Below are 27,828 nucleotides of genomic sequence, written 5' to 3'. Positions count from 1 at the left end.
ATGTGTGTTGTATCTCTAGTCTGTGTAAAGGATGTGCATCCATTCTTATATGCACCAGGAATCAGGCTTACATTCTACATCAAATTGCAAGTTGGGTAATGCTTTTTAAGTGGATAGGATTGAAAACTAATGTAAAAACAAGACATGGGAAATAATCTGGGCTCCTTTTGCTATTAAAAATTATTTTCTTTAACTGTTCTCATTGTCAGTAGGATCTATTCAGTTTCTGGGGAATACTGTCCTCAAATGCTTTTTGAATGGTAAATACATTAGTTGCTACCAGAGGGTTGTCATAATTGTCCAGAAATAATGACCATGGGAAGCCCTAGACCATATGTGGATATTTTTTTATAATGTACATATTTTTTCTTTTAACTTACTGGTAGGTAAATTGTGGAGAACCCATTTGCCACCTTTTTCTTTCCAGCTCTCCAAGTTTCTTGTGCAATCTGTGACTGACTGGGATATCACCAAAATTATTGCCATATCTTGCCAAGAGATGTGACCAAACTTCAGGGATTCCTCAACTTTTGTCACAGACTGCCTGTGTACTTGCCTACATGCACCATTTATACTCCATTTCTTCTGGGGTAACTGTGTACCTAATGATTAAAATCTTTTCTCAGATCCATTTGAAGCATTAAGTGAGAGTGCAGATGAATATATGGTAAAAGAAATTTCAGTTCTCAATTGCAATGTCAGAAGCAAAGTGCCTGATAGAAAACAAATAGAAGAAGAAAACATTTTCTTTGGATATTTAAAATGAAAGTTGTTTCCCAGCTATTGCAGAAGGTCCTAGAGGCAGGTTTTGATTATCAAAACAGAGAAGGTGTTTTAGCAAGCAACCACAAAATTCCTGCATCCTCCTTTCTGAACAGGACCTGGAAGTATTTTTGGAGTTGGGAATTCAGCTCCTCATCCTCAGTCCTCAGCAGGACAGTGCTGACATTTTTCTCTCCTTTTGTTCAAGATGGAAGCAGTCTCCTGTCTTTCGCTTTTTTTTTTTTTAACACAAAGTTTCCTTCCTTTCTGCTATTTCTGGATTTTTCTAAATGCTGATGTAATGATTCACATTTCCCAGATGTGAAATGCAAATGTAGGAAGTAGGATCTTTCCCTTGCCTCTCTAGGGGTTTCTTGTAGTCTGTGGTGCTGTTGGGTTTCCTAGTTAACATCTCTCCTGATTCAAATGGTTTTCCTGCTGGCCACAGTGTTTTGGGGGCTGTTTCAGTACCTAATAAGTCATAGAGTGTTTATTATAAACACATCTTACACTAGGTTGGCTTTGAGAGCTTCTTGAAGACCTCATAAAAGTCCTCAGTTTATTCTGTACATAGTCAAATGCCTCCTCTTGTCTGTTTTAGGCCTTATCTCACCAAGCTGTTGTGTTTGACGATATCAGACTCCTTTGGCAGAGGAGTGCAGGCTACCTGCTGGTGGGGGCACAGTTGAGAAGGGGCAATGCAGGGCTGTGCTGCTACTCTGGGGTCACTGTCCCCCCTGCTCTCTGCTCTGTCTTTGCTGATACTGCAATGGAGCGTGGATTCCATGTTTATCTTACTCCTATGCAAGAAAAGGCAGCTGAGAGGAGCAGCACTTTCCCTCTTGAAAGGACTGAGTGGCTGCAAAGACCAGGTAGTTTCTCCACTTGACCAATATCAATACTGTGCTCCGATAGCAGCTGGAGTTTTTTGTATGAAAACTGTTTTTATTGTTAATTATAGCATGAACTTTTTTTTTGTTTCCTCATCTAAATCAGTTCAAACTATTTCTCTGTGCATCTGGTATTTTGCATTGAAAGTGGCCCAAATATTTAATTTGGGAAATTCAGCTGCCATAAAATACAATTTGATGACAGCAGAAAAATTAGTATTGGATGAACATTGTGTTGATTGTGGCATCACAGCTGATCACCAAGGACCCTGAAACTCTCAGCAAAAATATGCAGTTTCTGTCATTATTAATTGAAGGACCTGGCTTCCACCCTAAATATGTGAAAATCTCAGCAGTCAAAACAGGATGCAGTTGGAGAACAATTATGTTGGTCAAATTTAATTTTCATTTTTGCAGGTTGGCACGTGGCTGTGATGCAAACTGGCAAGGCAAAAACGCTTTGTTAGCAGAAACATCCCTGTGAATCCCAGCCAGAGCCAGCTTCCTGCAGAAGCAAACACTGTTATTTCTGTACCCTGTTTAGCTCTCTGGGGCACAGCTCAGATCCAAAGCCTTGAACAGTTCCCTTTCTGGTTAGCTTAGGGATCCAGATGTAGAGTAGGCAGGGCAGTAGAGCAAAGCAGGGCAAGTGAGAACAGGAAATCTAGGATGAGCTGTGACTCATTCCCTGCCTGCTCCACCATCCTCTGCTCTTCATGAAGCCAGTGTTTCATCTCTTCTTTGTGGTCAGAGTTCTTTCTATCAGTGCCCATTTAATTTAGCCTGATGAAGTAGCAAGTTGGAAGGAATAAACAGAATTATGCCACACATCTGGTCTATTTTTAATGAAGTTAATGGAGTGGAGAGTAATCTCTGAGGGGCTGCAACCCATATGATGTAATTCGGCATTTGGTTTATGGTGCAAGCTACATAAAATCAGCTCACACATGACTGATGGTAAAATGACACTTGTCAGTTTGCAGGCTTTTTCTGTTTGCCAGAAAGCATGGGTTAACAAAGTATTTCAGATGAGAGGTCTTGCATGGGCACCTTGGGTGTATCAGCAGAAGTACTTTACAGAGTATTCCTTTAGAAGGCAATTTTTACTTTTACCTAAATGAGAAAGTAAATCTTGGGTGACAGTTGTGAAAACTTGGTACAGAAAGCAACTTCTAGAAAATAAAAAAATCCCATAGTTTTATTGCTTCTAGAGAATATAGCAAGCATGTAAATGCTGTTGTCAGTGTATCAATGCCTCCTGACAGGAAAGGCACCAATGCACCAACTAAAATCTGTCTGGGGAAAAAACAGAGGATGTGAAGGTGGTGACAGACAGGATGGTGTGTGAAACCAGTGGAGTGTGTTTTAGGGTGGCAGTGGAGGTGGGAAAGGTAATCTGCTGATGCTTGTGCACTCATTAAAAGTTTGTTGGCATTCTGTTTTTGCTTCAGGTAAATTTAGAACTTTGTAGCAATTTAAAATTTATTAAATGCAATCTGCCCTAACATAAAATGCCCACTCAAGAAGAAAAATTATCTAATGATGAATGATTTGGAGCATGCATCAGAGATTTTTTTTTAGGAAGGTTCATTTTTAGGTTGGTTGCTGCCAACATCTTCCCAATATTTTTCAGGGTACCAAGCTACACCAGTGGTACTTAATTAGAAATGGAAACTTAACTCAGTGAGAGATCTTGTCACTAAAACAAAAGATAATAATTTAATTGGATAATAATTTAATTAGTTTTTGTTTAGTTTTAGTGTGAGATCAAGATTATCTCTTTGTTATTATAGTGCCAATGAATTTATGGGTAAACCAACAACTCTTCTTTGCGATGCTCCAAGTTACTCTTTCAGGTAATTCAGAAGATGCAATTTCAATAACACTATCTTGATAGTTATAGTTTATTCCCTATAAGGGGTGAATTTCCATTTTAAATAGAAGATGTTCTTGAAAAAATCACTAGGACCTGTACATTTTTAGAGAAAAAAATTAACTTGACAGTGAGAAGATTTTAAGAAATATTATCCTCTGTGTATCAATATATGAGCATTGGTTTTAAAAATTATTTTTGCTTTCTGATAATTCTTGAGTTAATTTTGCCCCTTTTTCATCCATGTAATAAGCAGTTTAAAGTGAAGCTGATCCCACTAAAAGGATTATTGATAACAAGATCTAGGTAAGAGACAGTTACAAGGTTGGCTGGAATAACAGGATAAGAGGATAACTGTTGGGTTGTCCTGTTAAATCTTGTTCTTTCATTCCCAAGCTGACATGTGGTGAGACTTTGACCAAGTGACACTCATATGACTGTCCAGTCTAAACAGGCAGCAAATTCATTTCTTCACCATGGCTCCTTGATGTGAATAATGAAGCTGAGAGTCAAAAGCCAGGACTACTTTTTTTTTATAACTTTTTTATAACTTGTATGGAGTACATCCTAGAACATGGTACCAGATTGAAAACCTATACTTAGTTCTACAGTCTATTATTGAATTTTTTAGCCAGGTTTTTGTTTTTACAAACTTTCCTATTCAGTGGTTCAAGAGCTATGATAAATGGCCAGCAAGTTGGTCTGTAGGATCAGATGAAAAAGCAGAGGCTGCATAGTTTGATTCTGAAGTGTTTCCATTTGAGAGTTTGCTCATAGGAGCCTTTGGGTGTTTTATGGGAGATTTGGCAGGCTGTGCTGGTTCTGGGGTTGTAAATATTCAGCTGCTGTAATTAGGACTGCATTTAATAGAAAGAAGAAACAGAATTTTTACCAATGTTTTTATAACCAGTTCTTACATAAATTTCTAGGTTATTTTTCTTAGATAGCATCAGCCTCTTTCTTTCCCTTTTCAAGTACTTTAAAATTTCACCTTTTATGGGCTCTCTTATCATTGCTTTCTAACATTTAACAAGATGACTCCCTGATGTCTTGCTCCTCCAGATGGGCTCTTTTCCTCCTTCTTTTATAGCTATCTGGCTTTACAGTGTAGATGGTGAAGAGAAAAGACAAATGTGATACAATCTGGAGAAAGTGGTTTCCTGTTTTTCTACATACTGTCTAATTTACTGCTAGAGTAACTCAAACTTCTCTTCTATAAAATTTCTGCCCTCGCTACTTACAGGTCTGTTTTCCTGCCAGAGGCACCCTTGGGTCCCTTGGTGCAAAGCCCTTGGTCTCATGCTTTTTATGAGTTAAGATAATCCTGTGCTTCTTTTGGTCAGATATTTTTTCCAAAAATTCTTTCCAATCACATCTCCATCACAAGCTTGTTTGAACACTTACTGTAAGTGTTCATTCTGCTTGCTGACAGTTCTGTGTGTCTGTGGAGCTGAGGATACGAGCTAAGGATATGTATGGGAACACCTGAGAAAGTGAAAATGGAGACTAACTTTTAAAGAAATTAAAAAAGAAGTCTGGAGAGTAATGGTAAAACATACTTAAGGTATAACAGGGTGATTTTTTTCTGTGTTTCACTTACCAAAGCGAAAACATTCTGTGAAGAGAAATGTTCTTTAACATAAAATTGAGAAATTGTATTTCTGGGCTGCAGTGCTGACTAGCAGGAGCACACCCTTAAGTATCATGGAAAGTTCCTGCTGATCATTTCTGAAAATGATGTAATCGAGCAGCTGCACCAGTATTCACTCAGCAAAGGGAACCTGGGGCACTTCTCTCAAGGCTTTAAAGTTTTCCTAAAAACTAAAATACAGTATTAAGCAAGGATCTAGTTGAAACATGGATGGCTCAGTGAGGCTGAATGGAAGACTGAGCATGAAGAATGTGCTGATCTGCCCAAGACACTTTGGTTGTTTGTTAACTTCCAGCATGTGATTTCACCAAAACAGTTGCTTGTGAGTAGATGCATATTTCACTGAGTGCATGCTGTCAAATGCATTCTTCCTGGACAGAGGTATATTTTGCATGGCATGCTAAGAGTTCTTCCTCTTGAGTTCTGTCTGTTTCCTTGTCTTTCATTTTAGTATTTAATGTTTCCTTCCCAGCTTAGTAGCTTCCCTTTTGTTACTTTCTGAAGGGTTTGTGCAGGGATACACATGTGAGCCTACTTGTGCAGAGATGGGTTCATTGGAATGTACCTAATAGATACAGTATCTATTAAAATGGATTGTATTATGCTTTTCTAACAAGGTAAATGTGATTTCTGCAATGACTTCTCAGAAATCCCTAACCTATAAAGCCACATTCATCAGTAGTTGCTCTTGAAAGTCTGTTTCAGGAAATGACAGACATCCTGTTTTTTTGTCTTGAACAGTTGTTTGTCCAGTATTTAGAGATATTTCTACCATTCCTGCTGGGGATTATCTTAATGCACAATTACAATATACAATGATTATATATTAATATTATTAAAGGAATAATAATTTGTGGCTCTGACATGATAGGGCTATCCGACTTTTTTACAGAGTTCAAGATTTCAGCTGAAAACCCCCTAAGACAAATAATAGTCACAGTGACAGTTTGCTATCATATGGTGCATATTGTCCATTAGAAGAGCAGGCATGGCATCAAGGATCCTAATAGCTTTGTTTCAGAACATAAGCTTGTGTGAAAAGGAAATAATGTGCCTTGCCTTCCCATGCCTGATTAGCTTTGGCAAATATTGCACATTGAAGATGATGATGAATTGACGCTATCAGCAGCCCTAAACCATCAGATAAATAGAGACAACCTTCTGGATAACTTGTTCCGTAGGTACAGAATTTGTTTTCTAAAACAGCCATCTCCTTTCCTTTTAGAAAGCACTTGTGTGGGATTCACATCTTGAAAATTAAATGTGAAAAATATTTTATTTCTATGTGAATTGTTAAAAACCCAGCCATGCCACTTGGGCTCTAAACTCTTCAAGATGTAAGAGAACACTAATAAGTTCCTGATCCAGAGTAGTGCACAGATCCTTGAACAGATAGAAATGACTGAGAAAAATTATTGTATTATCAATATTTAAGCTTAACTGTAAATGAGAAGTTTTTAACAAACGTTTAATAATCATTAATGATATATTATAAAACTCAAAATTAATAGATAAATTTAATGTAATTATAAGTTAAAAAAAGCCAAAAACCATTGTCTACCCACCATCTGTTTCTACATTACGAAAGTGTAGGAATATTGAAAAATTGAGAGATATTAGAAAAATAGCAAACATCAGAGATTTCTGACACATACATATGTTGACATCATCATAAGATGGAACATGTGTGACCACAGCCTTGCTGAGGGTGTGCTCACTGACAGTCTCAGCTCAGATTTCAGTTACAGCCATGTACTCAAGGAAAATTGTCTGGCTCCGTATTCTTTCCATCACAGTGAGAAATGAAATTCCTGTTTAAAAGCCCTTAAGAGTGTCAATCCAAAATGCACAGTTTCAGGTGGAGTTAAGTTAAAATTAAGATTTCTCTGCAAAGGTGTTTTTCTACAAAAATATTCCTTTGTGTTTTTTACCCTTTGTAGTTAAACTGCATTATTTAAGGACTAACCTAGCCAGGAGCTATGTAAAAGAGTCAAGAGAGTTCCATTATCATTTGCTTAACCTTTTTCTGTAGACCCCTTCTGTCAGGCTGTTGGTTTTCTGTAAGGCCCACACAATGGTTTTAAGAGACAAGGGATGTTCGCCTTGCATTTCTCATTACTGACAGTAACTACTCCTGCTGTGGCTCTAGCTGCAACATTTGATTTAGCAATTTCTGGATGCTTGGACAAATTAAGGAGCCAGCGTGGCAAAGTGATTGCTGTAGGAGGCAAGCATGGCCCTTCCTTTCCCAGTGACTGCTTGGTACAGGAGCAGCTAATGAACATTGTGCTACTCTACAGCCCTTCCTTTTGCCATCTTATTCATGTTTCAATTCTTAGTATTCTAGTATTTCAAAATAAAGCATCCAGATTTATTCAGGAATAATATGGATGAAAAACTGGAAAAGGTATGAAGCATTTATTACAATCTGTCTTAGTGTGCTTTTTCTCTTAGTGTTATGGCAATAACTAAAAGTAAGGTTGGATTTTGGTTTTGGTTTGGGATTTTTTTAGATATTTGTTTGTTTACTTTGATTCTGGTACAATTCCCTAACTGAACTTTCAGGTAAGCAGTCCTTTTATTAACCATTGGTAATACTGCTGGAGAGATATTGATTTTATGGAGGTCTGAGAAGCAGAATGTGTACTCTGCTTGTGAAGAGGTGCATAATCTGCAAGATTACTTGCTCACACAAGGACTATTTCCATGGATTCATCAGCCATTCTTTTCAGAAAAGCGCAAACTTTGTTTTTGTCTACAGTCTGGACAGACACATATTCAAACAGAGAAAAGCTGACAATACAGAGTGACAGCCTTAAGATGCTCAATGGAGTTATTTTTATTTAGGAACATAGGGTTGCAGAGAACCTCTTGGGTTGTTTTTAAACAAGGCAAAGTCATAATCATATAATTCTTGATAAATAGACTGCTGAAATCAAAACAAGCTGTTCTTTTTGAGTTAAATAGCTAACTCAGGGTGCAGAATGGGACAGCTGTTGACTGGAGAAAATAGATTAGATTAGAAATAGTGTTTGCATCCCAAGAGCTGTACAGAATTGAAGTCTTTATTTTCCATGTATTTAAGAACAATTTAGGATTTAGCTGCCTGCCAGAATGCTGGCTGCAGAGCCTACCATGATGTGCAGTTGCTAGTGTGGAAATTTGTGGAAGCAAAAGAGGCTGAAACAATGTCTTGTTTTTTCAAACAGGAGAAAACCCAAAAAAGAGTACCTCCTTTTCTCCTAACTAGACCAATCAATAGAGGGTTTGCTGCTGTCTGCATCTTCTGTGCTTATATCAAATACCATGTCCCATTTAAATGTGCTCTACTGTATAAGTTAAGGTAGCTAGCCAACTTCTGGGAAGGGCTCTAGTCAGTGGTCAGATGGGGTCATCCTTGAACTTTCAAGACATGCAAAAGAAATGAACTCTTTCAAAACCTGTAAAATATTTAATCTTATGCTCCACTGTCCCACAGAACATACATATTTTTGTTAGCTAGCTTTTTCCTTCTTCTCTCTTTCTATTCTGTCTCTGATATTCATACCACACCCTTTTTGTTTTTTCTTTTATTCACAGTTCTTTACTTTGTTTATTTTTCATTTCATTGAAGATGCAGCAGTCAAAGGGAAAAGAAAGCAAGAGAGCATTAAAACAAGAGGTCAAAATGAATGTAGCAAGTGCCTAGAAATAAGAAGAACAATAAAGACAGAAGATCTGGCCTAGAGCTATGTGCATAGGGTAAATACAAGAAGATAGTAAACTGCCCTAGAGTTAAGTGTGTAGGTCAAATGTAGTAAATATAAGCAATTCTGTTACCTTTCATGCATTAATGAATCTTCTCCAGCTATGCTTAAACTGCTTTATACTTGTTCATAAAATTCATCTGCACGAATGTTCTTGGAGTGACTTTGAAAGCTGTGTGTGTTGTTGTTCACCAGAGAAGTGCAGTTTAAATTCATTGGTGTGCATGAACCTGTTCTGGAAGTGTGTCCTGGCATCCTGGGCACAGAGACTGTCACAGGATTCTCAGGCCTCTCCCACGCCATCTTCATGGTAAAGGCAGCAAATGGCACATACAGTTTAACTATTTGGATGTATCTCACACTGCTCCAGAAAGAGAATTATCTAGAATTTTCTTTCTCATTTTTCTGACATGTACATCTCTGCATTATGGAACAGGTAAAGTAAGTGTTGGATTCTGTGCTTACTGATGCTGGTAATACATATTTGGGGCAGCTCCCTTGGGATAAACTGCACAGAATCCTTCCACACAGTTCTGAACAAAATTGCAAGGCATCTAAACACACATTTTGATTTTGTATAATTGGGATAGGGTGAAAAATAAGAAAGTAGTGGAGTGGGATACCTTACGATGGTCTGGAATCTGTGTGTTCCTGCTCTAGGGCAGCTTTGATACAAACCTCATCCTATGCCTGTTCCTCTGGCTGAAGCTGTATCCCTCTGCAAATGGAGCATTTTCAAAAAGCACTGGAGGTGGTATTTCTTGAGACGAGGGAGTTGCCAGCACTGAAAATTGAATAGGTGAACAAGGCTGGAAAAACCCAGCCCTGGTCCCCAGGCAGGCCACAGTGACTGTACCTGCTGTTCCTCTGTCTTTTGTCATACAAATACTTTGCATCTTCACGTTGTTGTAATATCATTATTGAACAAATAAATTCAAAGAAGAAAGACTTTAGGGTGAGAGGAGAGGTGGGCAGAGGGAGCAGCGAGCGCTTTGCTGGCCGTGAGCTGTTTAAAAGGTCAGGGGCTCCTGTCGCTGTGCTGGCTGGTTGCTAAGCTGCCATGGAGTTTTGTGTTCCTTTTCCTGGCAAAAGGGACCTTGTGATGAGGTGCAAGGTTATGGCAGTGCCTTTTTAGTTACCTCACCCCCTCCTTTCTGCTTGCTGAGTGACTGGGTAAGGGAGGTGCTCTCAGGAGCACTTGCTTTGTTTCTAGGCTTCTCAAAACCAGCTGCTGAAGTTATTTAATGATATGAGTTATTTATCCTGCCAAATTAAACCTAATGTTTTAACCTGGGGGAACCCAATGTGCCCTGGCAGCTCACTAGTGAGCTGCCAGGGCACATTGGGTAACTAAGGCTTTCTAAGGGATCAGCAGAATTTGTACCATCTTCACCCCATTCGCATCTTTGAACTCACAGTAAAGCACATTTACTTAGTGCTTGGGTGAAAATTATCTAGCAAAGTATAGAGCTGTTTCATGTGATTATATTTTAACCCTGCTTTCCTTCAGCTGTCTCAAGCAGCAGGAACTTTAATGTACATCTGAGATATGTTGTAATAGCAGCCAATGCTGCCAGGCCTTACAGTGGAGCAAATATTCAGAAATAGTCTTATCCTATACCAGAAAAATTGAGAAAAATATGCAACATGAGAGCAAACTGGCGTTTGGGAAGGGGGAGGATATGATTGCTCAGATAAAGTGTGCTTTCTTGCTGTTCAACTTCATTTGCAGAGTCCACAGCCTGTACTATCCACCAAACAGATAATTAGAAAACAGCACTGGGGTGTAAGCCAATGACATTTCCTACCCTCTGAATGAAATTGTCAGGTTGAGATAAGAAGTGCTTTTAGACGTGTGCAGCAACAAGAAAGGTAATAATTTAACTTGCCTATTAGTTCAGTGGCTGTGAAAGGCACAGCACTCCTTGAAGCAAGTGGGGAGTCAAGGAGATGAGGTCTGCACTAATCTGCTAAAGGGAGGCTGGGTGGCCTCCTGTTGGCCAGGCATTTTTTTATAATATGGTTGTTTTCAGTTGTTTGTAATCTCATTAAATGTTTGCTGGCAGGGTTCTGGGAAAATAACAGCAAGTAACCATGTAACCAAACACCTAATCTATGTTTACTTAGCCTGATATGTCATCAAATTCTTCCCAAGTACGTTAATGTACAGCTAAAAATGTGAACTCAACCCTGAGCTGAAGCTTGCCTGGGAAGTTGGGCCAGAGATCTAGGCTGAGGCCATGCCACCCAGCTACTACTGCTTCTGCATTAAAATTAGTTAGGGCTCTGTATGTGAAGATCTGAAAATTTTGCACATGTTTCTTCTTATTGAAGGGTTATTGTTATCCATTCTGGCATTCCTGGAAGTTCCTTCACCACCCTAAATAATCAAGACTTGAAAAAGAAAACCAAACCAACCAACCAAAAAAAACACCCACCAAAGGAAAAAAAAACCAAAACACCAAACCCACCCCCCCTTCCCCCCTTCATTCCTGTAGAAGGGGCAATAAAAGGGGCTGCTCAGACCCAAAATAAGGAGCTTCTCCTTGCAAAGACTCTGCAGAAGTGCTCAGGACCCCCCTGTGATGGATCATGCTTATGCAAACTCCACCTAACTATATTACTATGCTTTCAACATGTTGTGGTTTTTGTTTGTCATACTGTTTTCTCCTATTTTGCTCACCTTTGAGTTTGGCAGTGTGTGTATGTTTTCTTAAAATAATTCTGGTTTTGGTTTTGAGCTGCAACTCTGGATATCTGAAGGAGGTCACTGATGGACACTTCTCAAAGGTTCAGATTGTGGTAGTGCTTAGGGCTAGTTCTAGAGTGTCTTGCTGCTTTGGGTCAGGAAGCTCTGGGCTTTGCAGAGTCAAGCCTTGAGCATTACCTGTCTGAGCAGCTTCAAGGACTGAAGATGCACAGTGTTAACCATGTAGCTGCTTTCTTGAGTTGCCATTTTAAGTGGCTCTGTAGACCTCTGCCCTGCCTTAACAGGTAACATTTCCTGGGTAGCCTGTGGTTCTTGTCAGTGGGAATCTTGCATACTCAGCATCTTTTGTAGCTAGGTGAAATGGAAGGTATTTGAGCTTTCTCTTCAAGCAAAACTGAAAGGCATCCCAGATATTCTGCTTATGTCTTACAAGTCTTTGATCCATCCAGAGGCTAAGGGCTTGCTGGTGATGGCAGAAACATGGACTGAAATGTGGCACTGACAGCCAGCACTGTGTGTTCCTGCACTGAGAAAATTGGGGCACTTGAAGTCCCTCGGTTGAGCCCTGCCATTCAGTCACTGATGCAAAAGGACTGAGTGCTGTTGGTCCCCTCAGCAAAGCACAGGACTCAGTTACCCACCTAGGGTGCACCCAGTGGGTGTCAGTGGGTCTCCTGCAGTGTCCTGCAGCACCCAGTGTGTGTTTAGAGACATTTGATGGCCTGGATGCAGGTACAGTTTTGATTTAAGTAGTGAGGAGAGGGGGACAGGCTAGCTCTAACCTTCTGTGAACCGCTCATACTCGCAAAATTAAGTTGCTGTGTCCTGATGATTACAGCTTTCATCTGGGCTTTAGCTTGTGAGAATACAGAGGTCATTTTATCATCAGCTCTGCTCTGGTTGAGGAGTAAATATTCCCTTCTCGTACAAAGTTGAAAACTGTATTCTCTCAAACAAAAGTTTTGCACTAAACTCTGTACAAGGAAGAGTAGCTAGTTTGAGTAGAGCTTGCAATTGGAAATACAGTTCAGGGCAGGGATGGATGAGTGGGGGAGCCTGCCGGAGGTGAAGGAGGACTGGCAGCAGTGAAGTGACCCGCACATGTGTGCAGTGACACACAGGGGGAAGAGGCTGTTGTGTGCTATGATGCAAGTGCTGGACAAATCACCCAAATTATCATGAAAAGCATGATACCAGACACTGGCTCAAATTCTGATGGCCCTCTTGGCTTCAACAAATTTTCCTAAACTGCATGAGAAAGAAAGCGCTGCCTTTCGGGCGGTAGGATGCCGTGCCCAGCCGTTCGGGTTACAGCGTGTGCCGTGTCCTGACTCCGGCTGTTTCTCTCCCCAGATGGCCGCAGCCCCATGTGCTGGGCAGCCCGGGCCCGCGCCGCCCGTGAGGGCCGCAGCCAGGCGCTGTCCCTGAGGCGAGGAGCGCAGTCACCGCCATGGCCTCTGCCCGCCGGGCCCGGCACGCCGGCCCTCCCGACGGCGGCTGGGGATGGATGATTGTTGCTGGCTGCTTCCTCGTCACGATCTGCACCAGGGCAGTGACAAGGTAAAGGCACTGCTGCTTGTCTTGCTGGCCTCTTTGTGGCATTAACTTTTTTTGTTTGTTTTCCCGCCCTAGGAAGAGGGTTTGTTATCCCCTGAAACCCCTGAGGTGCGGGGGTGACCGAGGGATTATGAACCCTCTGGCTTTAGTCTCCCCTCCGCTGACAGCTGCTCTAGCTTTCAGCACCTGCTCCTTGATTTCTTACAGAATCAAGGCCAGGGGCAGGTAGAGCTATTTCAGGCTGTGGTGTTTTGGCTGGGGAGGGAGGAATCATGGAGGGTCTCTTTGGGTTCACTGTGTCCCTCTGACCCCACAGCCGGGCTCATTTTTGCCAGTCCCAGTGAATTTGTGTGACTCCTGAGTCAATGTGAAAATCATGTAAATAGCCCTTCTCCTACTGCAAGCGTTTCAGGTACTGTCCTGCCTGCGAAGGTCCAGGCCCTAGAGAAGAGACCCCTCTCTGCACCCTTCTGGTATCCAAAATATGCAGAAAATATTTTCTCAAAATAGAAAGAACAGGAGAGAACATGAACTAAACTGCTGCCTCGCATAAAAATAACGCAATCTAGGATGAGATTGCTTTCACAGTGACTTTGATGTCGACTGGAGATAGAGGAGCCTGGTGTGTGTGAACATGGACAATTTAGCTATATTAAGCAGAGAGTTAAGCACCCTGGTAAGTGAGGAAAACTGAAAGAGTGTCTTGTTGGGCAGTCAGTATAATGTAAACACAGTGTTTCCTACCTAAAGTTCTTATTTCTTTTAAAATAAAGCTCCCAGATTTAGGGATCTTAAGTCTTTGGGGATCTAGGGTCTTGGAGTCAACAGCACGGAAGGGGGTAGAAACACACAGTATTAGTTAATACATACAAATGTACCAATTCCATAATAATACCAGAGAATTCCTAGTGGATTTAATTTCATATTCATGTGTGCAATGTGTTACGTACAGGAAATTATCTAATTGCTGGCACACATTAGACTACATAGAAGAGTGAAATGTGTGCAAGAAAAAAAGCTGAAGAAAGTGGTTATTCACTGATTTCGGAAAAAGAGACAGGGAAAAGGCATCTCTTGTTGATCCAGAAAAGAGAATGAAATTATGCAGCCTTTTAATCTGTTCCACTGCAGGGACATGTTGAACAGTACCACTTGTCAAGCTGAGCAAAGTAACCTCTCCTGGAAGCATTTTATTAAGCTGCTGGAGGGTCCACAGGCTTCTGCTGTGTTTTGATTCTCTGTTTGAGAGGAGCTACTTTGCCCTTGTCCATCCATGAGCACACAGCTGCAGGTGGGGTTTGCTCTGCAGGTGTTATATTGACCCTACCCTCACTGTTTGTGCGGGTGTGGGATAGTGAGCAACAAGGCCAGTGAAGAACTGTGAAGCCAGGGCTTTGTGTGCCAGGGAAGCAACATCATCATATGGGCTATAAGTTGCTGGGGAGAATTAACATTTCAATTTCCTTTTAGTTCAAAATACTCTTGGGTCATAAAAACTCTAGCAGAGATACCCCAGCAAGAAACATGTGATATTATAATGTTTGCAACCACAATTTTGATTTTCCCAGGAGATGGAGAGGACCTTCAAGTGGGTAATTTTTATACCTGAAGAGTGAGAACAGTGTTTACCGTGAGGCAAATATTCCATGTTTAACAGACTGGTGTTCATGTTTTCTGTTCTAGGTGCATCTCCATTTTTTTTGTGGAGTTTCAGGCATACTTTGGGCAGGATTATGCCAGAACTGCTTGGATCCACTCCATTGTTGACTGTGCTACGATGCTTTGTGGTGTGTATTACCCTTTCAAGAGTAATGTGGCTACTTTTGCATTGGCTCCGTCTGATTTTAGCATGCTCACAAGTTGGTGGAGTCAGCTGGGAGTGATATTGTCGGATCTCTGGGGTATGGTATATCCAAGCTGCTTCCCCCAACACAGTTGTGCAAGGGAGTGTCTTCATACTAAAGAAAAGAAGCAGAACTTTGTTTTGTGAAATGATCTAATTTTTCAGAAATGTACTTTTGCTCAGGTCTATGGGGACACATCATGTTTGAGAGCTGTTAACTGAGCAATTGTTTCTTTTGCCTTTTGATTGGAGTCATATTTGAGATGTAGCACAGGATGTACATCTTGCCTCCAGATCAAGGCAAAACCATCCTCCTTTTATCAAAAGTGTATATTTACAAATAGTCTTCTCTCTTAAAAGAAAATTTGTGATTATTAAAAATCATGTGCATCAACACAGCAGTTGTACTGCATTTCTCATGGGTTTGCTTTAAAGTGGTACAGCTTGGTGAAAATCAATGCCCTAGTCCTGCAGAAGAGGTTAATCCATAAGAATTGCTAGAAAGGCAGAGAGGCACAGCAAGAATGAGATGCAACAACTCACCTGTGACAGCCAGGTTATATCTTGGAGAAAAGAGAGAAATAGGAGTAACCTTGCTCCGGCATTGCAGGTAGTAGAAGGGGAGAGGGTTGGTGATGGCATCCCATGGTAGAGGCAGGGTGATATGGGAGACATGGGAGGACTGCAGGAGAAGGGTAGCAGCCTGGAGATTGTCCAAAAGATGTGAGACCTCTCCTGTTTGGGTCTAATTCAGAGCCCACAAGGCCAGGGAGCTGTGAGGAAGGACTCCTAAAGTTACTGAGGGCTGAAGTGCAAATTCCAGGTGGGGAAAGGTCTGACTGTTGTAAGCATGGAGTAATGAACAGTGTGGGCTGTTCCTGTGACCCAGCTTGACCCCTTGACACTGCAGATTAGCTGCGTTCCATAATGACTTTGATCTACAGAAGTGGCTGCTGAGAAAGGTACTGTAAGTTTCCGGTTTATCCTGACTTTCAGGAAAATTACTTTTAAAAGTTTTTTTCTTTATATTCGGTGCTCATGCCATTGTGACAGGATTATGTTGGAAGACCACTCTGTAACTGCAAACACCATTTTCTCCTGCTTCCTCCTGCTTCCTTTTCTTTTATAACTGTTGCAGTCAACTGTGTGTGAGGACCTGCTATTAACTACCAGCTTTATTTGTTTCTTTGAAGCCCCGCTTGGGAGTTTAATCAGTAATCATGTATCCTGCCAAGTTGGTATCATGCTAGGAGGGCTGCTTGCATCTACTGGACTAATTTTGAGCTCATTCGCCACCAGTCTGGAGCATCTCTACTTATCATTAGGAGTCCTCACAGGTAGGATGCATTCAGCCCCTTTGTTGCTACCAGAACACAAGACAGGAACACTAAAAATGATGGGTGATCTCTTCTCCATGTCATATTGACACGGCACTGGTCAAACAGAGATATTCAGACCTGTTCCTGTGATTGTAGATGAGAGGCTGTGCCAGTGAAAGCTTCAGCACTGACTGATCTCATATCACACAAATGCAGCACCCTAGAAAAGCAACTTTACCTTTTATTACAGAGAGGACTGCTGGTAAAGTTCTGAAGTTATGGGGTGTCAGGAAGGACTGCTGTTGCAGTTGCTATACATGAAAAGGTTTCCCTGTTTTGTCTGGGATTTGGGAGGAGTTTGTTATAGCAGAAGTTCTAGATTGCCCTAATATATTTGCATATTGGGAAAAAAGTTTAAAACATAAATGTAAGTAAGAATAGAGGAGCTCTTGGTGAATACCAGGCACCTCAGATGTATGCCTTACTTTTGTGTGCATTACATTCCAGTTGAACAGCAAAAAAAATTGCTGGTTGGTAGTCTTGCTGTAACAGCTTCTCCATTTTTGCTCAGGTGTGGTGAAAACAAATCTTTGCTCTGTCCTATCTGCCTGTGTTTGTTGTGCACAGAGGAACTTGAGAGGGGCCTGTGGTCACACTGACATTCCTTCCTCATTAATACTGACCTGGTAGCCACGGTGATATAAGACCTTGTACTTGGTTCCCTGGAGTTTAGTAATGAGTTGGTGGAATTACTGCAGTTCACATGCTGCCAACAGCTTATTTGTTTAAAAAAAATAAAAATCCTTATTTTAGCGCCTGTTGCTCCTGTATTACAATGTTAATCTTTGACAAAATGTGTTCATAACAAGTAAAAAGGCTTCTTGTAATTCCAGGGACTGCTACAAACCATGCTAATACCTCTGAGGCTTCTTTAGTGGGAGCTGCTGTGAATAGCGAGGTGGAAAGGCGGTTACAATTTGTACATGGAGTAGCAAAGAGCCAAGTTCATTACAAAGCAGTGAACTTTTAGTCTGTGGGGGCTGATTAACAGAGAGGTGAGCTGTTGGGAAGGGCTAGATGTGGTGCCCCCAACCCAGAGAGCAGATGGGACCACAACAAGTGAATGTCTTAATCCATGAAAGCAGGAGGACTTGAAACCAAAGAGTGAAGCAGAGGTGAGATTGGGGAGTGTCAATAAGTAGCAGAATTCCTTCAAAGACGTATGAAAATGTTTTCGTCCCTAAACTTTCCACTTTTCACAGGACATTTGTTGGCTTTTTTGAGACCTATTTCCCCCTGCCAACTCACTGAAAAATAAATGGTGTGTATGCTTAATAAAGTATGATTTTCATAGCTCTTGAGTGATGATGTCTAGCTTAGGGCTGCTCTGCTGCCTGTACAGGTCCAAGCCCAGCTCTGTGCCCTGTTTGTCCCCTCGCCTCCTGAGGGGTGCTAGACTGGGCACCCGCCACCCAGAGTCCCTCTAATCCTCTTATTCCATCCTGGCAGGTTTAGTGCCTGCCCCACACAGTGTGGCCTTTGAAGAGGATGTGGCAAGCTGGTTACAGCACTGGGGACTGTTTTATCCTCTATCAGCAAGTTCTGCCAAAGGCACTGGGGACTGTTTTACCCTCAATGTAGGACATGCTCCAAAGCCCTAGCCAGGAACTAATTTCTATTCTGATTCAGAAATACATATATTAGTGTTAGGGCAACCACTTGATGATTAAAACCTGCTCTCTGATTCTGCAGCAGAGACCACAATCTTTTTCTCCATCCAAGAGATGAATCTTATTTGTTTACTCAACTGGATCTGGCTTTCTGAGGCTTTCCTCCCGTCTTTACTTGCAGGCAGGGATTTAAAATGGTCAGGACTCCAAGCAGCTGTTGCAAGGAGTTTGTTTAGCGGACCAAGAGAGATTTTTTGTAGAATATTAGTAACAGAGACAGGCTCTTTGTACTGTGTTTCAGAGACCTGAAAATTATTGTTCAGGGTTGCAACAGACCAAAACACAAAGTGGTGCCTCATCAGGACAGTGTGTCCAGTGCCAGCATTCGTGCAGACCCTGGGGCAAGACCTCATCTTGTATGCATGAGAGGCTGGCACACCAGTTCTCTCAAGTTTAGTGATCCTCCTTGTTCTTGTTATGAAGTGAACCTCATCACTTCTGTCTGAGTCTTATTGTGGTGGATTAATGGTCATGAGGTTTGTCAATTCAGGGACCTTGCCAGTGGAGGAAAGACGTCATCCTAGTTCTTCATCACACTCAGACTGGGCTGCGTGATACAGAATCAGAAAAATCTTTCTATTCTTTTGTACTAATGAAAATACATTATGTGGTTTGCTTTAATATGTTCCATATGTCATGCTTAGTATTAAGCCATCTGCACTTTGCTTTCTCTTCTAGGGCTTGGGTTTGCACTTTGTTATTCTCCAGCCATTGCAATGGTGGGCAAATACTTCAACAAAAGGAAAGCGCTGGCCTATGGAATAGCCATGTCAGGAAGTGGAATTGGTACCTTCATCCTGGCCCCTGTGGTCCAGCTCTTAATTGAGCAGTTTTCCTGGCGAGGAGCTTTGCTCATCCTGGGAGGTTTTGTACTAAATCTCTGTGTCTGTGGTGCCTTGATGCGGCCTATTTCTCTTAAGGAGGATTGCAAAACTGCTCCTGAGTTGCTTGAACAGAATTATGTCACTGAAACGGAGAAACAAGACTTAAAGCGAATGTCCATCTGTTCACCTTTAATCAAATTATGGCCTCATGAATGTTTATGCTACTGTTCATGGAAGGAATATGACTTTTTGCTGATGCCAGGCTTCATGGTGCTGGCAGTGTCAATTTTATTTATGGCATATGGCTGCAGCCCTCTTTTTGTCTACCTAGTGCCTTATGCTTTGAGTGTGGGAGTGAGTCATCACCAGGCTGCCTTCCTCATGTCCATACTTGGTGTCATAGACATCATTGGTAATATCACCTTTGGATGGCTCACAGACAGAAGGTAAGGGCTTCTGGCTGATCAAGTGGAAGCTTTAGCTGGTGGGAGGCTGGATGTAAGCAAGGTATAATACATATAAAAGTTAACATTATGTACTCTTTCTGTAGCATGTGTAACTTAAAAAACGCCAACAACAGAGTCTTACTTTCAGGAATGCTTGCTGTTTAATCTTCTTGTCTCTCCTGAGATTGCTCAATTATTATCTTTTTAATACCAATTAATATCCTTTTTTCCTGAAAAAAATGATGTGTGTGTATGTTTGGTAGTGGAAATTCAACCCCTTGCCTGAGGTATGTTGAGTGTGATTCGCCATATCTATTTCCAAGGGGGTTTCACCCTGCTTCCTCTTCTTTTCCATCTCTTTTGTGCTGCTGGGGAGGCACAGAAGTTATGGAAGAGGGTCCAGGGTCTGGCCCAATATTGTTAGGCACATGCTAGGAAGGACTGACTGAAAATTGTTATATGTTTTCCAGTATATAAGAACTCACCATGCTTTGTGAACTCAGCTCACTCCAAACATCAGTGCACAGCATCTGTAACATCAGTAGTTACTGGCCAAATTAGCAAGGATTTTGATTCTAAAGGATGCATTCTTTACACTTCTTTAGTTTGTGGGAGAAATCAATTATTGTTTTTGTGAAGCAGGACGGAAGGGAATTGCCATGTCACTTAACTCACACTAACTCACATTTAAGGGCTGACTGAAAAGGTGACAGCTAAGAGAGGTATACTGAAATATTTTATGCATAATACTGGGATCCCCTTGCTGAGCTGGGATGTGAAGCCCAGTGAAATACTGCTTTGATCACTGAAACTTTAGGGGACTGCAAAATCCTGGCAGCAGGGTTCTGTCACTAGGAACATCCTGAAGAACTCTGCAGGCAGCACGGCTGCTGCTGGCCAGATGTTTCTGCAGCTGTAGGTGGGCAACTTTCCCGACCTGGGCTCTTCTGCTGTTGGAAGGCTTATGTAAGGCAATTGATTAAATTTGAGCTATAGAAAAGTGAGAGAGACAGAAGCACTGCATTCCAGGGCATAGAAGCTGAAATGCTGGTTTCAGTGATAATATTTTTCTTTTCTCTTTTGAAATTTGCAGGTGCCTGAAGAAACATCGGTACTTTTGCTACCTCTTTGCTGTAGGAATGGATGGCCTTTCTTGTCTTTTCCTGCCAGTTCTCCAAAGCTTCCCCTTGCTTGTGCCTTTCTCATTTACCTTTGGCTACTTCGATGGGGCCTATGTCACACTGATCCCTGTTGTGACAGCAGATGCAGTGGGAACTCCTTTGTTATCATCAGCACTGGGCGTTGTGTATTTTCTTCATGCCATACCATATCTAGTGAGCCCACCTGTGGCAGGTCAGTTTTGCCAAATGACTTCCCTATAACCTTATCAGTACTTCAGATTTACCTGTTGCTGTGCTGTAAAGGGGGAGGAAGGATAGCAAATGCACAGTGAATCTGAAGGCAGCCTCTGGGTAAAGAAATAACACACCTGGGCATTCATAATTCTTTAGATTTCCCATCCTGGTCTCGGTGGAATGATTTCTACATATAGAGTGAGATGAAATTTAGAAACAAACCAGCATGAAATAGGCTTCTAAGAGCTGTTACATCACCACATAGTTTAGAAACTGTGCAAGTAGAAGGAGTAAAAGATTTCACTGGGAAATTGCATGATTTTGTAAAATCTAAATCTTTCTAAAGAGAGTTTAATTCCAAGTTTGTCTTTTTTTTATGTTTTCTTTTTGCATTTAGTTTCTACATTGCTTTGAACAGGTAGGTGAATCAGCTCCACTCCTGTTTGGTCATAAACTCATCCCTGTAGTATCTAACTATCATTTTTCCCATCCGTACCATTACAGTCAAGTAAGGATGAGAGCTGTATCCTTATTCTTTAGAAAGCACTTGACACAGTTTTTAATACTGTGGAGGCTCTGAGATCTTCTTCAAACAAGCAACTATATATATCTTGCATATTTTGTCTGATGTTTACATCAATTCCCAATTAATCACTGCTCATTAAGCTTTTAATTTAATTTTCCATAGCAAAAATTATTGCAAAATAGAATTGTTTTACATGAAGCATGGGCCTGCCCATAGCTTAATAATTGTTTCTGATCTTAGAGCTCTCTAAGCCTTCTAAAGACTGCCAGTTAAATCCAGGCAGTTGGAAGATGTTCATTTAGTAGTGTGGTGATGACTGCTCTGCCTTTTCTTGTGTATTTGACCTCCAAACAAAAGGCCATAAAGATATTATTTGCCTGCTGAGAATAAATCCCTCTCTGCACCAGGATGCAAAAGTATAGTGATGGCAATGTAAATCTGTATTATTTGATTGTATTTATATGTGATAACTCCAAAAGTTTGTAACTGGGTAACAGGATTTGTAAGTCATCCACGAGAATACTGGTGGACCTCTAAATTATTTTTTCCCCCCTACAGGTTGGCTTGTGGACACAACTGGCAGCTATACTGCATCATTTCTCCTGTGTGGATTTTCTATGATATTTAGCTCAGCACTATTGTGTTTTGCAAGACTAGCAAAGAAAATCAAAAGAACACATTTGCCATCCCTCACTGGTAACACAACCTTGAAACAGCACATCTGGACAAATGGAGCAATAGCTTATTCTGTCACAGCAGAATTAGACCAAAGGGATGTTGAATTTTTGGCTGTGGATTCAAACAGCTTCAGCAACAGGTGACAAGTGCTGTTGAGATTCAGTAGGGCACAACCTGAGACAGATGTGGCTCATTTGTGTTACACTGTTGAAGATACTTCTCCTGTGAAACAAGACCTCTCTCAATTAGATTGTTCTGTTGTGTTTTAGTTGGCTTAAATCTACATACAGCAACAGTAATACCAAGTTAATGCAGTAATAGAAGAATGCTAGACTGAAAATAGAGTTTGTAGATACAAGTGTTCACAGATTTATTTGAAATGCAATGTTGACTCCACAGGGATCAGTCACCAAAACTGAACAATAACATTTACATTCAAAAATACTATTAATGACCCAAGCTTTTTCATTTTATGGTCTAGTATGTTTCAATGGACTAATTACACACATCATGAAAAAAAATCTCTGAATTTATCAGTCTGCATGTAACTCTTTGTAAATGAGTGTTTCAAATGCCAAAGTAATCTGTTTATTTCGCTTTTATTTTGGTTTTGGTTGGTTTTTTTTTTTTTTAAGAAAATCTGGCAGGAAACTGATTTATGCTGAAAGTATCTCTGGAGCAGCTTTAATTTTTACAACATGCCTGAACTTTGTACATACATTTCAATTTATTTTCAAATATGGCTTTAGACCTGCTTTCCCACACGCTCTATAGCAAGTTTTACTTTTTTTATTTTTTCTTTTGGATACCTTTAAAATGTGAACTTGTAAACATTGACATTCTGGGTATGATCTTTCAGCTGATCCTTGTCTTGGAGGGTGGAAAATGTGCTGTGGTGGCTCTACTTATCTGAAGAGGAGTAAATTTGTACCATGGGACCAGGCATGCTGATAGACAAATGTGCTTTAACTGCATTGGTTGGAAGAAGCCCAAAGGCAGCCCAACCACAGAGCCTCTTCCTCTTGTAAAATCAGCACCTATTAGAGAGCTTTAGAGTCCATGCAACCAGATGGCTGAGAGATTGCCTACCCCACTGGCTGATAATGGAGAGGATGTTGGCAGAATTGTTTCTGTATATTGCAGTGGCAAGTCAGTCTCTTTTCAGACCCAGAAACTGCATCTTCAGGTGGTGCCAATTGCTCATTTGTACCATCTGAAGAGCTGTCAGGTCACTTTTCCTGGATGGCCAGAACACAAGAGCTGTGACTTGCTGGCAGTTTCCTGCTGCTTGTGTGAGGAATACACTCCAGCTGGCTGCTTCACAGGAGCTAGGGAGTGAATGTAGCTCATGGAGTAACTTACTGATGTGATGGTCTAATAAAGACTGTGATTTTCTACATTTCCAGAGTGAACACATTGTCAGCAATGGAAAACCTCACATTCCACAATACAAATAGTTTCAGTGCTTTAATGCTGTATCAAGCCATATTCTGTTCATTAACAAATTGATCAGAGTCCAAATAATTTTCACTTACACTGAACTAGTAGTTTTGTTAGTCTGCAGTGTGTTCAATGGCTGCTTGTGGTGTCCTTTTCCACTCTGTGCCTTGGAAGTGAAAGCAACATAGACTGGTGTTTATCAATTTGATTTAGACCAAGAGTACAGCCATAGGAGTATAATGTATTTATACATACACACACACACATATATATATGAATAACATGTATATCAAGTAGTTTTGTTATCCAAGTGTATTTCAAGTACAACATATTAAAATCATTTGTGTTCAAATGAAGCCTTTCTTGCTGTCTTGCTTCAGGAATGAAGTCAGAGCCAGTAGCATGATCTACATGCACAGACCACAGAATAAGCAAGAGCAGTGCAAAATCTTTATAAAGCCAATAACATAACTTTTCTTCAGCTCAGCACAAAAACTGACTATTGGGCCCCAGTTTAGTTTTTATCATATATTCATAAAAAAACCCCCAAAAATTATCCATGGGTGTTTCTTAATGAGTTAGGAAAAATATGCACATTTGGAAAAAAACTAATTTGTTTTATTAATTATTACTGATGAAGATAATGTTTTAGATCTTAATACAATATTTTATTATTTTAAAAAGTAGGGAATAGTGTGGTCCAAAAATACAATTTTTTGGAACAGGTTATAAATTACCTCTGTAAATAAATTTACAAAAATTTAATTACTTTGTTTATCACATCACATCACAACACATCATGGAAGTGCATATTGTAAAAGCCTGTTGGAATAATGCCATATGCATTTTTATCATAGTAAATTATACTGTGTAATATGTTACTAGCATTTTCTTATTATTTCAAGATTTTTTTTCATATGCTTTTCCCTTTGTTTTTTAAGCACTACTCATTGTTTTAAATATCTTATTTAGCAGCAAACATTCAACTGGTTTTATCCACAGACCTTTTGTAGAAAATGGTAAAATTCTTTCAGGGCTTTCCAATAGTGTTTCTGCTCTGACTTAAGTCAATGGAGAAAAGCTTATATACTGCAATAAAGACTTCTGTGCATAAAGCACACTGTGAAATATCAGCCCTGTCATGAATGCTCCCACTAAGAAACAGAAGGAAAGAAGCGTAGCAGGAAATGACCTGCAAGTGGAAGAAATGGGAACACAATCCAGGCTGGTGAAGCCTCATGCCAAACTTCTAGCTCCTGCTCCACAGAACACAGGCTGAGCACATCACTTTCATCCTGCCATGTGAAATATTTCAGGCAATGCATTACAGAAATCTCTGGCTCACAATAGTTTTAAAGAATGATTTATGATATCAGCAATATTTTTTTTCAGAGATGATAATATTCAGGCTGTCCTCCATAGAGGACATTTCCTGGCATGGCTTAGTATGGGAATAAATCAAGATACCCGAGCTAGCTGTAAACAGTTTGCCAGATGAACACTGCATGTTTGAGGATTTAGGGGTCTTTTCCACCCTTAACAATCCTGTAATTCTATGTTCCCACCAGCCCTGATGGACACAAGCATTGATGGAAATGCTCAGCTGAAGCACTGCACTGCTGAGCCTGTCTGGCTCCCCAGGACAGCGTGGTGGGACTTGGCTTGGGGTAACATCTGTCCAACTCAGATTCTACCTCAGATGGATCCTACCTGGGATTATGCTCTGTTCTGTGCAGTGGATGGAAGTTCAGTGTAAGTAAGTGAAACTGCTCACAGCTGCTGAAGTTATCCCATGTGTCTTCATTCCATGAGGTTTGAAATGGGAAAATAATAATTATTTTGAAATTATTTCTATTCTAGTGATAATCTGGAACATTTAATAAATTGTAACTTGGAAAGTTGTGTGAAAACAGCATTGGAAAAGTCAAGTACCTTCTGTTGAAAAATGACTCTTTTTTCAGAAAAAATATTCATGAAACATTCCTATCAGCTTGGATAATAATTTATCTCCTGAAAGATAAAGGCTGTGTTACTATATGGTGAATGTATTTTATATTGTCAAATGTTGTTGCTTTGTAAATTATTACAAATTTATGTGAGAAGGAAGAGCTTGTTTAACTTAAACTGTAACACTACTTCATGGTCAGCATAGCAAAGTCCTTAGTGGGGTTTGCCTCAATAAATAATACCTTCTTCGTAGTGATTATTCTGGTGTATTTCAGTAAAATTTTCTATATACTTTAGAAGGTGGTTTTGAGTCATAAATTGATACTTCCTGAAGTGTTATTTTCAGTCATTTTTCCCCTACACAGCTACCATCAGCTTCAGTGATATATTCATACTTGGGTATGAATTACTTGACAGGTGTGTTCAACCTCTGTGCAGTTCTGGTTTTGCCCAAAAACCTCACATATTTCTCAAAAATGTGTTTCATTTTCTCTAACTCCCGAAGCTCCAACTCAACCTGCTCCCCATGTCGGCATGCCAGGCAATGCAGCAGCACCACCCTGTGGGAAATAACATTTTTCCTCATTTACAAGACAGGCAAAATCCAGAAGGCTGGATACCTGGGAGCACCCCCAGGCATCTGTGGTCTGGAGCAGTCCTGCAGAGTACAAAGGAGGTGAGGCACAACAAATACACTTTCTGCATTACTATGTCTCACAGTTTCCTTACTGTGCAGATTGAGCTGCTATGACTCTTCATAAAAATTCAAACTCACATTTTTTTCCCAAAATAATTTATACCTTATCTTTATTTCTTCAAGGTTCTTTTTTCAGGAGATATCCTGGTGGCAGCGTAGAGGGGAGAATGGATGTGTCACTATGGCTTGCATCACCTCTTCCTCAAATTCTTCCCAGCTGCCCTCCACCCTCCATGCCCTCATGGAGTTTAGATAGCACTGATGATGAGCTTAGAAGCCCTCAAGGTTCACAAAGGCAGTGAGGCTGTCTAAGAGAACCTTTTGTCCCCATAGCTGGGCACACCAATGTCGTGTCACCAGTTCCTGACTTTGCCCCCACTGCTGTTGCAGCTTCCAGGAGTGGTCTGTCGGAACTGTTCCCAGTCCTTCTGTTCTCCCTCCTCACCCCTCCTTCCCTAGGCAGGGTTGCCATTGTATGTAAGAGAGAATCTGGCAGGTGACTGGGACAAGGGTGGATTTTGCTCCAGCGGTTTCTTAGGAAGAGGGTGTTTGCAATTATGTACACTTGATTGCTTTTGCTTGTGTTATGAAAGATTCTCTGAAGGAGAGCTGAGAAGGAAGAGGTTTATTGTTATTTTGTGATCTGGCATTGGTGTTTTGCAATCCTTCATGGCTTGTCATCCTGTCTGTACAGGGGTGCTGTTGTGGGTGCAGGAACACTCCAGGATGGCTAGAAACTAAAGTGCACATCCTTCTTGATGGACTCTGTCACCAGTTTGCTTCATGCTACACTAGTGGCTTGGGTTCAGACGTGTTTTGGAAGTAGAGCATTAGTTTTCCCTGAGTACTATGCTCTATCAAACACAGGGACACTGCTGGGAAATTAGAACAGGATACTACAAACAATATCAAAATATAGTTGGACAGCTGAAGACTTTTGGCATTTCAGTGCTTTCTTCCAACTATTTAGATCGTATGGGCACCTGTGGCAGCTCAGAGTCCTGCCACTGAAGGGACAGCCCTGTAATCTAGGAGGAGCAGAAACAAGCTAGGAGAAACCTCCCTCTAAGTTTAGGGTGAGAAAAGCCTCCCTCTCACAGGCCTCTGCAGGCACATGTTAATATTTCCAGTTTCGTTGGCTCTCCCAGCTGTTCCACCCCTGTTATCCCATTCATCCCCCTAGTTTGCTGCCCCTCCCCTGCATCACTTTTCCCTGTTCCCATTGATACTCAGCCCTCAGAGCCACCCCTTTTCCCCATATTTAACCCTGTACCCTCCACCCTCTTCTGTCTCTGTCCATGGACCTTCTTGGGGGGAATAAACAGCCTTTGGATCTCCAAACAGAGACCTGTCCTTTGCCTTTCTTCATTAGCTTTTTTGCAAGTGTGCTCCAGGCCCTGAAAGCGCAGGTTTCTCTCTGGGACTTGTTGAAGTGCGCTGCTTCAGGCACCCACCCCTTTTTCCACATGCCCCTTGTGCTCTGTGGTGTTCACCCAACTCTGCCCTGGTTGTGCTCTCCCCTCCATGTCCAGTTCATGTCATTTCTTGTGTGTTTGCAATCCCTGACATTTTTGATGAGCATGGTCATAGCCATCTATTTGGCATCTCAAAGACTGTCCTTCCTTCCTCTCCAGGTGTTTGCTGTTGTGGTTCCTGATAGGGTGTTTTGGGTAAACTAGACAGATGCTGTTTTGTGCACAGTTTAATTATTTTGTGCAATGCCCCTGAAGCCAGTTTTGCTGTGAGGTCAGGGAAAATAAAAGGGGCTGTCTCCTCAGCCTTTCATATCCTACCAAAACTTTATCCTTCTTACTTTTTGGAATGGCTATTTTTC

The 27,828-nt window shown here is 41.0% G+C and overlaps 1 protein-coding gene across 9 annotated transcripts in view; it reads left to right on the top strand.

The window, feature by feature from the left end:
- The window catches only part of SLC16A12 (solute carrier family 16 member 12), a 32,227-nt gene extending 4,432 nt beyond the window's left edge, over positions 1–27,795 (top strand). For 2 of the 9 annotated variants that reach the window (XM_050976588.1, XM_050976587.1), the window contains exons 2-8: positions 12,986–13,192; positions 14,873–14,976; positions 16,226–16,369; positions 18,760–19,351; positions 20,445–20,704; positions 21,791–22,049; positions 24,919–25,553. In XM_050976588.1, the coding sequence (XP_050832545.1) occupies positions 13,083–13,192; positions 14,873–14,976; positions 16,226–16,369; positions 18,760–19,351; positions 20,445–20,704; positions 21,791–22,049; positions 24,919–24,940 (1,491 nt within the window). In that variant the 5' untranslated portion in view covers positions 12,986–13,082 and the 3' untranslated portion in view covers positions 24,941–25,553. Of the gene's footprint in view, positions 1–10,280; positions 13,193–14,872; positions 14,977–16,225; positions 16,370–18,759; positions 19,352–20,444; positions 20,705–21,790; positions 22,050–24,918; positions 25,554–25,802 lie in introns of those variants that run through there. The other 7 variants (XR_001989973.3, XR_007777939.1, XR_003946303.2 and 4 more) reach the window with 7 other exon arrangements.
- The last annotated feature ends 33 nt before the right edge of the window (positions 27,796–27,828 follow it).

This window comes from Serinus canaria, chromosome 6, assembly GCF_022539315.1.
Source record: "Serinus canaria isolate serCan28SL12 chromosome 6, serCan2020, whole genome shotgun sequence".
In the NCBI taxonomy this organism is placed as follows: domain Eukaryota; kingdom Metazoa; phylum Chordata; class Aves; order Passeriformes; family Fringillidae; genus Serinus; species Serinus canaria.
The sequence above is the reverse complement of the archived record's forward strand: the minus strand, read 5'-3'. Positions and strand labels throughout refer to the sequence as shown.